At 38.0% G+C, this 12,957-nt stretch overlaps 1 protein-coding gene across 18 annotated transcripts in view; it reads left to right on the top strand.

Annotated features, from left to right (window-relative positions):
• The window catches only part of LOC141090740 (lecithin retinol acyltransferase-like), a 211,800-nt gene extending 199,823 nt beyond the window's left edge, over nt 1–11,977 (top strand). For 10 of the 18 annotated variants that reach the window (XM_073576410.1, XM_073576412.1, XM_073576416.1 and 7 more), the window contains 2 exons: nt 7,954–8,652; nt 9,851–11,977. In XM_073576410.1, coding sequence (XP_073432511.1) covers nt 7,954–8,652; nt 9,851–10,003 — 852 coding nt within the window. In that variant the 3' untranslated portion in view covers nt 10,004–11,977. Of the gene's footprint in view, nt 1–4,893; nt 5,162–7,953; nt 8,653–9,850 lie in introns of those variants that run through there. The other 8 variants (XM_073576411.1, XM_073576420.1, XM_073576422.1 and 5 more) reach the window with 3 other exon arrangements.
• Nucleotides 11,978–12,957: the final 980 nt, after the last annotated feature.

The following is a 12,957-nucleotide window of genomic DNA, read 5'->3' as shown; positions in this document are numbered from 1 at the left end:
ATTTTATCGGAGTTTGGTTCCTTATCAGGCTACAAAACAAACACAACTAAAACAGAAGCTCTCCCATTAAATATACCGGACAACCAACTGAATCTCCTCCATAATAACTTTAAATATTATTGCAAGGATACCACCCTCAAATACTTAGGAATTAATCTTACATCTTCATTTTCAAATCTATGAGAATAATTTCCCATCATTATATAAAGAAATTTGGTCTCTATTGACGATGGATGCCTTTACCCCTATCCCTAATTTGTCATATCTCTGCAATAAAAATGACTAGTGTAAGAAAGAGGGAGAGGGAAGGTGGAGGAAATGTCAGCTCACCGAAATGCCTGCACATTTTTTGCAAAAATCATCTGCATGGAGCCTTCCCAGTCTCAGACTTGGTCAATGAAGCAGGAAGGAAAGGAGGGGTTCTCCAGCGATCAGGAAAGTTAAATCCAACAGTAAGATAAAAAGTAACTCTTAATTAATCCATTAAAAACTTGTTTGCAACCAGTATTGGACTCAATTCAGATGGTACATAAAGGAAAACAACACGTTTCAGTGATATGCCTTACCCATGAGTAAGATCTTGGGATGCTTCAGCAAGGCTGGAATTGGGCAAGTTAATTTTTGCACAGGACGTATGAATCAAGCTGCATACAAGGTTATCCTGGAAAAACAGTTGATTCTTTCTGCTCAGGCAATGTTCCCCAACTCTGAGGACTAGTTTTTCCAGCAGGACAATGCATCATGCCACACAGCTAGGTCAATCAATGTGTGGATGAAGGACCACCACCATGTGGACTATCCTGTGTTGCAAACTTTTATCAATTTTTCTCTGCCATTCATGTCCAGGGAGATTAGCTACAGTGTTATGGGTTGTAAACGTCTTGATTATGATGCACATCATGGACAGAGGAACATCAAGATCTCTGGAGATGTACTTGTAAACTTGAGATCGTTGATATTTTTCAACAATTTCGGTTCTCACGTCCTCATAGAGTTCTCTTCTCCTCTTTTTGTTCTCCATGCTTAGTATGGCACACACAGACACACAATGCAAAGATAGAGTCAACTTTTCCCCTTTTTATCTGGTTTCAGCTGTGATTTTCATATCACCCACACCTGTTACTTGCCACAGGTGAGTTTGAACGAGCATCACATGCTTGAAACAAATTTTATTGACATTTTTGGAAAGATGCCAACAATTTTGTCCTGTCCATTTTTGGGGTTTTGTGTGAAATTATGTCCTAGTTTCCTTTTTTCATCTTTTTTTTGTTTTTTTAATGTTTTTCCAAAACGCACAAATGGAATAAACATGTGTATAACAAAATGTGTAATTGCAGCAATTTTCAAGGAGAAATACTTACATTTCTGGAACAATTTCAAGGGTGACAACACTTTTGGCCATGACTGTAGGAAAAAGTATAGTAATAGCAAGTAAACTATTAGACACATTGGGCTCATACAGTATATTACATATATATTACATATATTTCACACTCAGGTGTAAAGTTTAACACCAAAATTGCTGCTAAGTGGAGAGACAATGATACTAAATAATGTTTTGCTAAAAAACAACTTGCATAGGTCACAGTCTATGAATCAGGTCCCATGTCACTCCACCATGATGGACGTTTCCTCCTGCTTCCTCAGTTTTGTCCTGCTTCTTCTGTAATATTAGGTCAAAGGGCACCACTTTTTGAGCCTTTTTTTTACTATTTATCCCAAACCAAGCTTGTGAACTCATAATGGACGTGGCCTGATGAAGGTACCAGTTTGGTATTGAAAAATGTAGCCTGAACTTCTTACCAATAAATAAACCTTTACTATGTCTTCTTGTCCTGTGGACAGTCATTCTCAGCAGCATCCATGCCCTGCATTTTTTTCTATATTGTATACTGTAATGTTCTTTGTCCTCCATCGTTCAGGAGCAGAGCAGAAGCTGACAGAACACCATTCTACAGGACTTTACCTAGGTTGTTCCTGTAATTGCACAACCCTAGAAGGTGAACGTATCCCCCATTAATCTACCTCCAGTTTATCTTCTCTTTGTATTGGCTGTATTACGCTAGGAGGCTCCTTGTCTTTTTTTTTTTTTATCATTTTTCACAGCAATTACAAGCCTATTTTTAAGCAAGTATAAAACCCAAATCTAAAATGTCTTGATTTATGAAAACATGGAGCTAGAATGCAAATGCTTCATATGTAACAAGGCTGGTCAAGCAGGAAACATGTTTATTGGAATCTATACATGATGGAATTTCTGTACATTTTCACTCAAAAATTTTTGGATAAAAAATCTGTCGTGAAATACTTCTGCATCAAAGTGAATGAGAATTGATGAAATATACCTGCTGTACTGTGTTTTCTTTTTATCTCTTCTTTCTAACGCTGATTTGTTTTGGATTTTCACTGGCTTTCACAGGAGGTGGGGGTGTATAGAGAATGGTGTGGAGCCAGAGAAGCTTTCTCATGGGACCCCAGAGGAGATCAGCATATTGTTTTTATTTTTGCATGATCAGCTGTTTAGCTGTTGCAAATATTTGGGAATGTTTAGCTTAGTCCGAAGACTGAGAGGAGACTTAATAACTGTCTACAAATATCTAAAGGGCTGTCACATTGTAGAAGGATCATCTTTATTCTCATTTGCACAAGGAAACACCAGAAGCAATGGGATGAAACTGAAAGGGAGGGGACACAGATTAGATATTAGAGAACTTTTTGACAATGACGGAGAGAGGCTGGACAGACATCTGTCTGGGATGATTTAGTGAATTCTGCTTTGAGCAGGGGGTTGGACCCGATGACCCTGGAGGTCCCTTTCAACTCTACCATTCAATGATTCTATGTTTTCCACAGGGAAATTGGCATCAAAATACTCCTGACTTGGTGTGGATATGCATAGTTCTTCACAACTCTGGAGATATTCTTGCTACTATTTATTTTCTAGTACATGAAATTGTTTGTATTTTTCTGAATGTAATTGGTTGCTTCTTGGTTTGTATTGATGAGAAGTGCAAAGTCTGTTAGTAATGGGGTGCATGTACATACAGTGGGGAAAAAAAGTATTTAGTCAGTCAGCAATAGTGAAAGTTCCACCACTTAAAAAGATGAGAGGCGTCTGTAATTTACATCATAGGTAGACCTCAACTATGGGAGACAAACTGAGAAAAAAAAATCCAGAAAATCACATTGTCTGTTTTTTTTTCATTTTATTTTCATATTATGGTGGAAAATAAGTATTTGGTCAGAAACAAGCAATCAAGATTTCTGGCTCTCACAGACCTGTAACTTCTTCTTTAAGAGTCTCCTCTTTCCTCCACTCATTACCTGTAGTAATGGCACCTGTTTAAACTTGTTATCAGTATAAAAAGACACCTGTGCACACCCTCAAACAGTCTGACTCCAAACTCCACTATGGTGAAGACCAAAGAGCTGTCAAAGGACACCAGAAACAAAATTGTAGCCCTGCACCAGGCTGGGAAGACTGAATCTGCAATAGCCAACCAGCTTGGAGTGAAGAAATCAACTGTGGGAGCAATAATTAAAAAATGGAAGACATACAAGACCACTGATAATCTCCCTCGATCTGGTGCTCCATGCAAAATCCCACCCCGTGGGGTCAGAATGATCACAAGAACGGTGAGCAAAAATCCCAGAACCACGCGGGGGGACCTAGTGAATGAACTGCAGAGAGCTGGGACCAATGTAACAAGGCCTACCATAAGTAACACACTACGCCACCATGGACTCAGATCCTGCAGTGCCAGACGTGTCCCACTGCTTAAGCCTGTACATGTCCGGGCCCGTCTGAAGTTTGCTAGAGAGCATTTGGATGATCCAGAGGAGTTTTGGGAGAATGACCTATGGTCTGATGAAACCAAACTGGAACTGTTTGGTAGAAACACAACTTGTCGTGTTTGGAGGAAAAAGAATACTGAGTTGCATCCATCAAACACCATACCTACTGTAAAGCATGGTGGTGGAAACATCATGCTTTGGGGGTGTTTCTCTGCAAAGGGGCCAGGACGACTGATCCGGGTACATGAAAGAATGAATGGGGCCATGTATCGTGAGATTTTGAGTGCAAACCTCCTTCCATCAGCAAGGGCATTGAAGATGAAACGTGGCTGGGTCTTTCAACATGACAATGATCCAAAGCACACCGCCAGGGCAACGAAGGAGTGGCTTCGTAAGAAGCATTTCAAGGTCCTGGAGTGGCCTAGCCAGTCTCCAGATCTCAACCCTATAGAAAACCTTTGGAGGGAGTTGAAAGTCCGTGTTGCCAAGCGAAAAGCCAAAAACATCACTGCTCTAGAGGAGATCTGCATGGAGGAATGGGCCAACATACCAACAACAGTGTGGCAACCTTGTGAAGACTTACAGAAAACGTTTGACCTCTGTCATTGCCAACAAAGGATATATCACAAAGTATTGAGATGAACTTTTGTTTCTGACCAAATACTTATTTTCCACCATAATATGCAAATAAAATGGAAAAAAACAGACAATGTGATTTTCTGGATTTTTTTTTCTCAGTTTGTCTCCCATAGTTGAGGTCTACCTATGATGTAAATTACAGACGCCTCTCATCTTTTTAAGTGGTGGAACTTGCACTATTGCTGACTGACTAAATACTTTTTTTCCCCACTGTATATCCTGAAAACTAATACCAAACCTCCATTTTTTACTGTCCAAAACAAATCTCCATTTACAGTACATGTAAATCTAGTTTGAATTTTAGAGCTTCTTGTGGTATCACGATAGCGAATTCCTTGCTTGCCCTGCCATACCAGACAGCCAGGAAGGAAGTATCCAGTTAAACGTCTTTTCTCTTTGATGAGTAAGAACAATTATATACGTAAGCAAAAAGAAACCTGGAAAGTCCGGAAACTGGGCTGTTAAGTTGTCAATTCACAAAGCACAGAGCAGTGTGAAAGGTGTATGCTCTCTGCCCCATTTTATGCTGGGAGTAGGGATAAATTCTTGCCAAGTGGGCGCTATAAGGTAATCTTTTGTGATCCCTTGTTAAGATAGCACAAAAAAGCCAGGCTAATGGCTGATGACAGCGCGCTGGCAGGCTCTGGGGGAAAAGCTGTCTGTATACAACTGGATAAAGGATCAAGTTCTCTTTTCTCCAAGCCTCAATGGCTCAGTCATTTTTCAGGTAAGATGAATGTGTCTTCCCATCTATCATTACTTGCAGGCTCTCTGGGAAGTTGAAGCCCTGTGGGTTAGTAGTGCATTTACTTGGCTGTTGATGTTATTAGCTACGGAATAAGGAGCTTTGTAGACCAGACAGAGCAACCCTTTTGTGAGCTTTGTTCCTGGGGCTTCTTCATTTACATAATGGATTAGCATGTATCAAAATGCACTTTAATGGGTTGCTCCATTTTTGCTACTTTTTTTTCTACTCAAGAATAGACTACAACTATAATTGCTCAAAAATACTCAATGTAGTAATAAAGTGACCCTATTTAGTAATATTTCCATTGTCATATCTCTAGGGGAATAAAAAGGCTGAATTTGTAAAACAAGCAATATTGCTACATACAGATCTTTCTTCTTGTGAAGGTCAAATATAATGTCCATTTAATTAACCAGTGCTGAGACCATGAGTAACTGATGAGTTTTTGATGGTGCAGATTTTCTGTTTCATTTCTGCACCCTTTTTTCGCAAGGAAAAATAGAAGTGGATCCAGCTCACTCACAGGGCTTATTTAAAAATTAGCAAACTTTTATTGGATGATCCTTTAAAAATTCAAGATTACAAGCCAACATCTCAGATGGCACAGCAATGATGGTGTGGTGTGTAATGAGACCATACGCATTTCGAGCAACACAACTCTTGAACACTGGTTACAAAGTGAAATACAAACAAAGATTAAATATACTAATGTGCTAATGAGGAAACACAAAACACATGGGAAGGTATAAGGAAACCGACAATGAGGAGGGAGTAAGGTGCACACTTGCAAGCAGCACAGTGAACGACTAAAAAACAGCAAAGATATGTTACAAAAAATGCAAAATATGCTCAATATGTATCAGAAAAAGGTGTGTAAATATATGATTTCATCTGGAAAAAGAATCACCAAAAAGTAATAGATCTTTCCTTATTTTTTAATCGTTCACTGTGCTGCTTGCAATTGTGCACCTTGCTCCCGCCTCATTGTCGGTTTCCTTATCCATCCATCCATCCATCCATCCATCCATCCATCCATCCATCCATACTCCGTTTTATATAGATTAAAATATTATTACTTACTGTAGGTAGAAGAACATTTCCTTTGTGCAACTTTGCCAAAAATGCTACAAATATATTCACACTGTGCAGGAATTGCATTTTGTAAGCCAGTTAATTAAGTTGACCGAATTCAGGTGCTGTCACCAGTGTGACTGGTTTGTAGCTGCACACAGTAGTGTAATAACGTTCATAATGCACTGGATACTTTAAATTAACTAGGCAACAAAGATACTAGAATAAGTGTAGTCTTGTCCACTTTGCTCTTTTTCTTCATCGCAGACACTTGTCTTTATAGCTGGGTGCTGTCACTAGCATTCAAGGACTCTTTCAGTGCTGAAGTGTCACTATCCTATTCCAGTCACATCTACACAAAGCACCATCCCTTTTACTAGATGTTTTGTGGAATTTGTCTCCTAATGGATACGACAGTGTAGACTCACAACAAAGGAAACAAATATTTAAACTTCAGGCCTACAAATAACCCAAAATAATATATTTTGTATGGAAAGGAATAATACTTTTCATTTCGAGGTACCGTAATGACCAGTACATTATTCCAACTTTTCAATTTGACCAAGAGATGAATACAGTAGATGACTGGTAGTATCTGTGTGTGTGTCAGCCACGCCCACTCCACATAGTGTGTGTCTGTGTGTATGTGTATGTATGTATGTGTGTATATACATATATATATATAAAAACTTCCTTCTCACCCCCCAATGGGGGTTCTCTTCTTTTTTTTTTTTTGTGCTTTCTCCTTCTCTGGTCCTCTACCAGAGGCCTGGGAGTTTGAGGGTTCTGGGCAGGATCTTAGTTGTTCCCAGTATTGCGCTTTTCTGGACAGAGAGATCAGATGTTGCTCCTGGGATCTGTTGTAGCCATTCTTCCAACTTAGGGGTCACTGCTTCAAGTGCTCCTATCACCACTGGAATCACTGTTGCCTTCACCTTCCACATCTTCTCCAGTTGTCCTTTGAGGCCCTGGTATGTCTCCAGCTTCATATTGCTTCTTTCTGATGTTGCTGTCACTTGGCACTGCCACATCTATTATCATTGCTGTCTTCTGATCCTTGTCTACTATCACAATGTCTGGTTGGTTTTATATATATGTATAGCACAATTTTACCGTTCTGACTTGACTTCAACATGTTGACCATGGGTTGAATAAAGGTGAATGCAGTGATGACCAGTAGTATATATGTGTATATTATGTGTGTGTGTGTGTGTGTGTATATAATATATATATATACTCATTACATGTTCACCGTTCTAACTTGATTTCAATTGTCTTTCTCAATTAATAAATATTGTCTTATAATAGCAGAATAAACAAGTCCAAGTTTTATATATTATAAACTTATATTTTATATATTCTATTTTAAAATTATATCTGCTATTATGAAAAAATAATTAAGAAAAAATTGAAAATCATAGCAGAAATACATTAAATATGTACAATTCTATAAATAGCTCAAAAGGTTGAATACAGTGATTTATTCTGTGGACATAGACTATAAAAGTATACTTTATAAAATCATTTTGTTTCCTATTTGTTTTGTTATTTTCAATGTTTGTTTCATTACTGGACAAGATTCGGGGCCTCTTTAACAAATGTAGTTTGGCATTACAAAACTAAAAGCAAGTCTATAACTGAACAATGGCCATTTACATTTTTATAGCGTTTTTTTTTCTTGTGTTTAACATTTTTATTAGAATGCCACGAAGGGCGACTCCCAGCTAACTTTTGACCAATGCTTTCAGACTTTTCTCAGTGATGTCAAGAGATTCTCCCCCATGTGCCTAACAACAAAAAAAACACAGATTAGCATGAAAGACAACTCGGCAGCTAATACATGCCTTGCAGTACTCAAGGTGAGCATCATGAAATCCCTTCTGTTCGGACTGATGGTCTTCGTCTTTGAAAAAATCCTCATTTTTTCAAACTTAAAGAAGTTTAGCTTGGCAAAGAGGAAAGTTGGAGCAAGAAGTACTGAATTTTGCACACTGAAAAGAGGAGACTTGTTACAGGTCCCCAGGACTCTATTTATTCATTTTGGGATCTACTTGGGAAATAACAAGGTTGCCCATCTGATGCCTGATATCCTCCCTGCAATTTCAGAAGACAAGTATCTTACTGGGAAAGTCGTCACCAACAAAAGGCTGATCCTGGGCGTCCTGGCTAAGGTGGCCAGTATAAGGGTGGACACGGTACAAGACTTTGCCTATGGTGGAAGTATAATAGTTAATCACATGGACAAGAGTTTCAAGACAAAACCTCTTTCTAATGAAGAAGTGGCTCAGCGGGCTGAGAAGCTGGTGGGGTCCACATCATACAGCCTGCTGTGGGATAACTGCGAGCACTTTGTCACTTATTGCCGATACGGGTCTCCTGTGAGCTTTCAGTCTGATAAGGTAAACTCAGATTAATAGGATTTGTGCAGACCTTTGTCCATAGTTTTCTTTGTGTGCTTTACTATTTTGATACATAACACAATGTGAAATATGAATTAAAAATTGGATCATTTTCCTGTATACCGATGCTGACCTCAAATTAGGATAACTTTTATCTGCAATTTTAGATTTGTTTTAGAACCCTTCGATAAAACTTCAGTTACACTGTATTAATAGATAAAAGACCATATAATCTGCTTGTTATTTCAAGGTTGTTAAGATATCTTCTTTGAGGTTTTAGGTCTGTGTTTTTGCCAGTATAATTACGCTCTGTAATTACAACCCGCAATTTCATTTACACATAAAACGAGTGAAAGTATCAAGTACAAAGTAACTTTTTTTTCTTTTCCTTTTAAAGCTGAATTTTATTCCCTTTTATTGCGGCGTGACGTATACCTGGTACTGTGGATGGGCCTGAAACAATTCACTTTAATTGTTAATAACCTTTAACCTTTCTAATAGTTAAATAGTTCCTGTAGTAACAGCAGACATAAAACCCTGTCTGGGCCTTGTGGTATCTGCTAAGAGTCTGTGAAGGTGTTACTTCCATATAATTGTCCAATAAAATGATTACTAGGGCTTTCCTCCTTGCTTTATTATGTGGAACAAAAGCCTGTGATACGTGCAACACATGACTGATAGCAGAAATTAATAAGTGCAGTAAGTACCGAACATTCGGACACTACATCTACATTTATTTATTTTCTGAATGTTTTGCCCCATAATTTGCAGAATCATATGTATTATTAAATGTATACATTTTTTTTCCACTAATATATTTTTTAATTCAAATATATGGTTTTAACTAAACATTTCAATAACTAGTGATAAAAATTAAATCGATCCTATATATATTTTGTTGTGCGTACACGGGTAGTAGTGTGACACATTTTTACCTTTTGGAGGAAATGACTTGCAATAGTAAAGCAAGTCCTCAGTATCATTTTATTGCATTATTGTTTGCTATAGCGGTGCATTTACTGATTTTATTTAATTTAGCTTGCATATTACGGTCGTATGCCATAATTCCCTATGTATACTATGGTCCATGGATGAAGTACATTGAGTATGTTTATTGTAGAGGTGCATGTAATTTACCCATACGTAATGTATTGCCTTTGCTTTTCTATACTCACCATTAATTTCTTTTTTCTTACAGTTTTGTGATATACTGAAGAAGATCATTCGAGACCAAAGGAGCATTGTGATATCTGCTGCCGTAGGACTGGCATTGACGCTTTGTTTGGGAATAGGCCCATTCACCACCCTTCCCAGTTTTCTTATTACCTTCACCCTGTGGATGGCGAGCTAAGCTGGTATATGTGTGGCAAGACAGTGAATGGCCAAATATGCCGAGTGCTTTCAAAATGTGCTACATGCCTTGGTAAGAATGGAAACTATCACCCAAACCTGCAAGTGAGATATGGACATCACTAGCATTTCAGTACTTTACTATTGTAGCATTCTTGGAAAAAGACTATAAAATGTTCTGAAATGCCATCATTAATTTTTTCGAGTTGACAAGTATTACACAGAATAGTAATGTTATCATTATTCTATTAATACCATGTGGTCTGATTTAGTCTTGCAGAGTATTGCTGTATATCTATCAGGTAGTAGATGTCTACAGTACCAGACTTATAGACTAGATTGTTTTGCCTTGATGTATCCTGTTAAACATGCTGGGCATCTAACATGTTTCCCGTTTGTACCTTTTTTTTGGGACTTGCTGAGGTATGAGTCCCAATATTTTTTTTTTTTTGTTACTAATTCGATAACCACGTGGAAGTAATTTTTATTGAGTTTTGATTAAATCCCCAACCATGTCTAATAAAAGAAGCGTCCCCGTGCAGTAGGTGATTTCTATTTCCCATTCAAACTAGATCCGCCATCAACCATTATCTAGTTATTTCAACCGATACACTTCATGTAAACTGTGTTTTATGAAATGCGACTAATGCTTTTTAACACTCGAACTGTTTCTAAGTAGGTAAAGTGAGCAATTTTGCTGGAAGGACTGTGAACATAAGTTTTCTAACCAAACTATATGAACTCTATTTATATTAAAATAATCTCACTACTATATGAATGTGGATCATAAAAAGTCAGATTTGTTAAAATTCTACTATAACAGAGATTTTCATTGGATAACTAAAATAGCACCTAGTTTGTCGAAATCCATCAAAAATAAACTATTGCCACATATTTACTCTTTAAAAAATGTTTTGTCAATCCTGAAAATAATACCAAAAAAACCCCCAAGTACATTCGGAAAAGTAGATATGCAGCTTTCTAATATACGTTATCCAATTCTGCAAAATTGTCAAAATCTCTGCTTGTTGTCAGTGAATTCAGTTATTGTATTTTGTATAACTTGTACAGGACAAATGCTGAGCGATTACCATGAGGATCCAATCTAAAAAGTCCTCTGTGACCTAAATGCATCAGTAGCACACAGGATCGGACTGGCCCACAGGTGGACAGGTGAATCCCCGGTGGGCTCCTAGGCAGGAGTTGCCCATTCTATCCCACCTATATGTTGGCATAGTTCATTTTGTACAGACAAAAGCAGCATCTCATAATTCATTCAACAAACTACCTTGTGTATTCATATATAGAAGCAGAGATAAATTTGTCAATGAGAGTAATCTATTGTTTGCCTGTAGCTGAACAGTGGCCCCCAGAGTCAATGCTACTGGTGAGCCCCAATCCGACACTGGTAGCACAAGCTTCAGTCCTCATAACATACTACAACTGAGTCCCGACTATTACTATTAGAAACGGTTAACCAGACTGGAGACAACTGTGGAAATATTACATCGGTCTACAGTACAGAGGTTTGCAGCCTCATGTGCACAAAACTGTTCTCATTCAGTGACCGCAAAAAGTTATCTGAATGGCAAGGTATAAAAAAGCAGACTATATTAGCAAGCTACTGTACAGTATTTAGATTTTATTTACAAGACTGGAAAACTAATTATTCTAATGAGCTTGTCCCATCTAGGACATTTATGGCACATCAATAAGATATCTCGAAAATGAGTCACCGGGGATGAGGGATGGATGGAAGCTTGAACATGCACAGCTCTATTTATTAATTTCTATGGGAGCTGCTAACATCACCAAAATTACCTATCAGATATTTGATATACCCTATCACTCACGAGGATGAGTTATATGATTGTACCTGGTGTCTTTTAGAGTTAATAAGTTTTCCTTCTGTAACATTGTATTTTGTGATATTCCTTCTGCTGCAATTCAAAATAAAAGCAAATTTTGATTACTAGTCGTACTATCTTAGTACTAAAAGCTGTGTGAAAACTAGTGAGACCTTACATCTGTTCGGAGTTTAGTTATTTATATAAAGAGGCTTCTTACTGAAAATCAAGTTGTTTTCCGGATTTCTGTAATTTTTCATTATTTATATGAAGCCAACAAAGACCACAAGCTTAGCCACAGAGTGCAATCTCTCACACATCAGCCCATGCGTTTGCAATATAGCTTCATCATATTGGACGCACCATGGACAATCTTCCATAGAGAGCCGATTAGTAGAAAGCCTGCTTTTGGAAAGCAGTAGAAAACCTATCTTCCCATAAGAAACCAGTGGAAGAACAGGGAGATTATATAAGCACCTTCCAGATGTTTCCTCTAGGCAGATTTAACTTGGGGGGGCCAATATGATGTACGGCAGCATTGCTATCAATAAAAGTCAATCCACATTGAAAAAGCACATATTATAGTGATTTGCAGCCAATTATTTGCATATGATCCGCAAAATGGCAAAAGAGGTTTTACATTGTATGAAAGAGAGACAACTTTTTTCTTGGTGTCAGGGGCATGACCTTTGTTCAGACAGTCAACGAATGATGGACAGCACAATACTCGCTACAAGAGAGATCATCGTCAGCTGCACCGAACATGCCACCAAAGAGAATTTCAGGGAACTCTCAAAATGTTGAATTGATTTGTGCTCACTGAGAGAAATTCTGCAGATATAGACAATACGCAGAATGGAATCTTAGCAGAGCCACTTAGCTAGCAAGGGACATTTCTGACTGTTCTGAATTGTATTGTAATCATAAAATATAATGTATGGCAGGCAAAAACGGTAAAAGCATAGAAAGTAAAAGGTTTGTCCACTACTTTAAGGACAAGTCATCAATATAAGATTGGCTAAGGTTTGGCACCCAGGACCTCTACTGATCACCTCCAGTATTGGTAGGATGTAAACTGTGTATGGACCAGGACACCACAGTGCCGTAC

Source organism: Dendrobates tinctorius, unplaced genomic scaffold (genome assembly GCF_039654945.1).
Source record: "Dendrobates tinctorius isolate UK_male_01 unplaced genomic scaffold, ASM3965494v1 ptg000008l, whole genome shotgun sequence".
NCBI classification, from domain to species: Eukaryota; Metazoa; Chordata; class Amphibia; order Anura; family Dendrobatidae; genus Dendrobates; species Dendrobates tinctorius.
The sequence above is the reverse complement of the archived record's forward strand: the minus strand, read 5'-3'. Positions and strand labels throughout refer to the sequence as shown.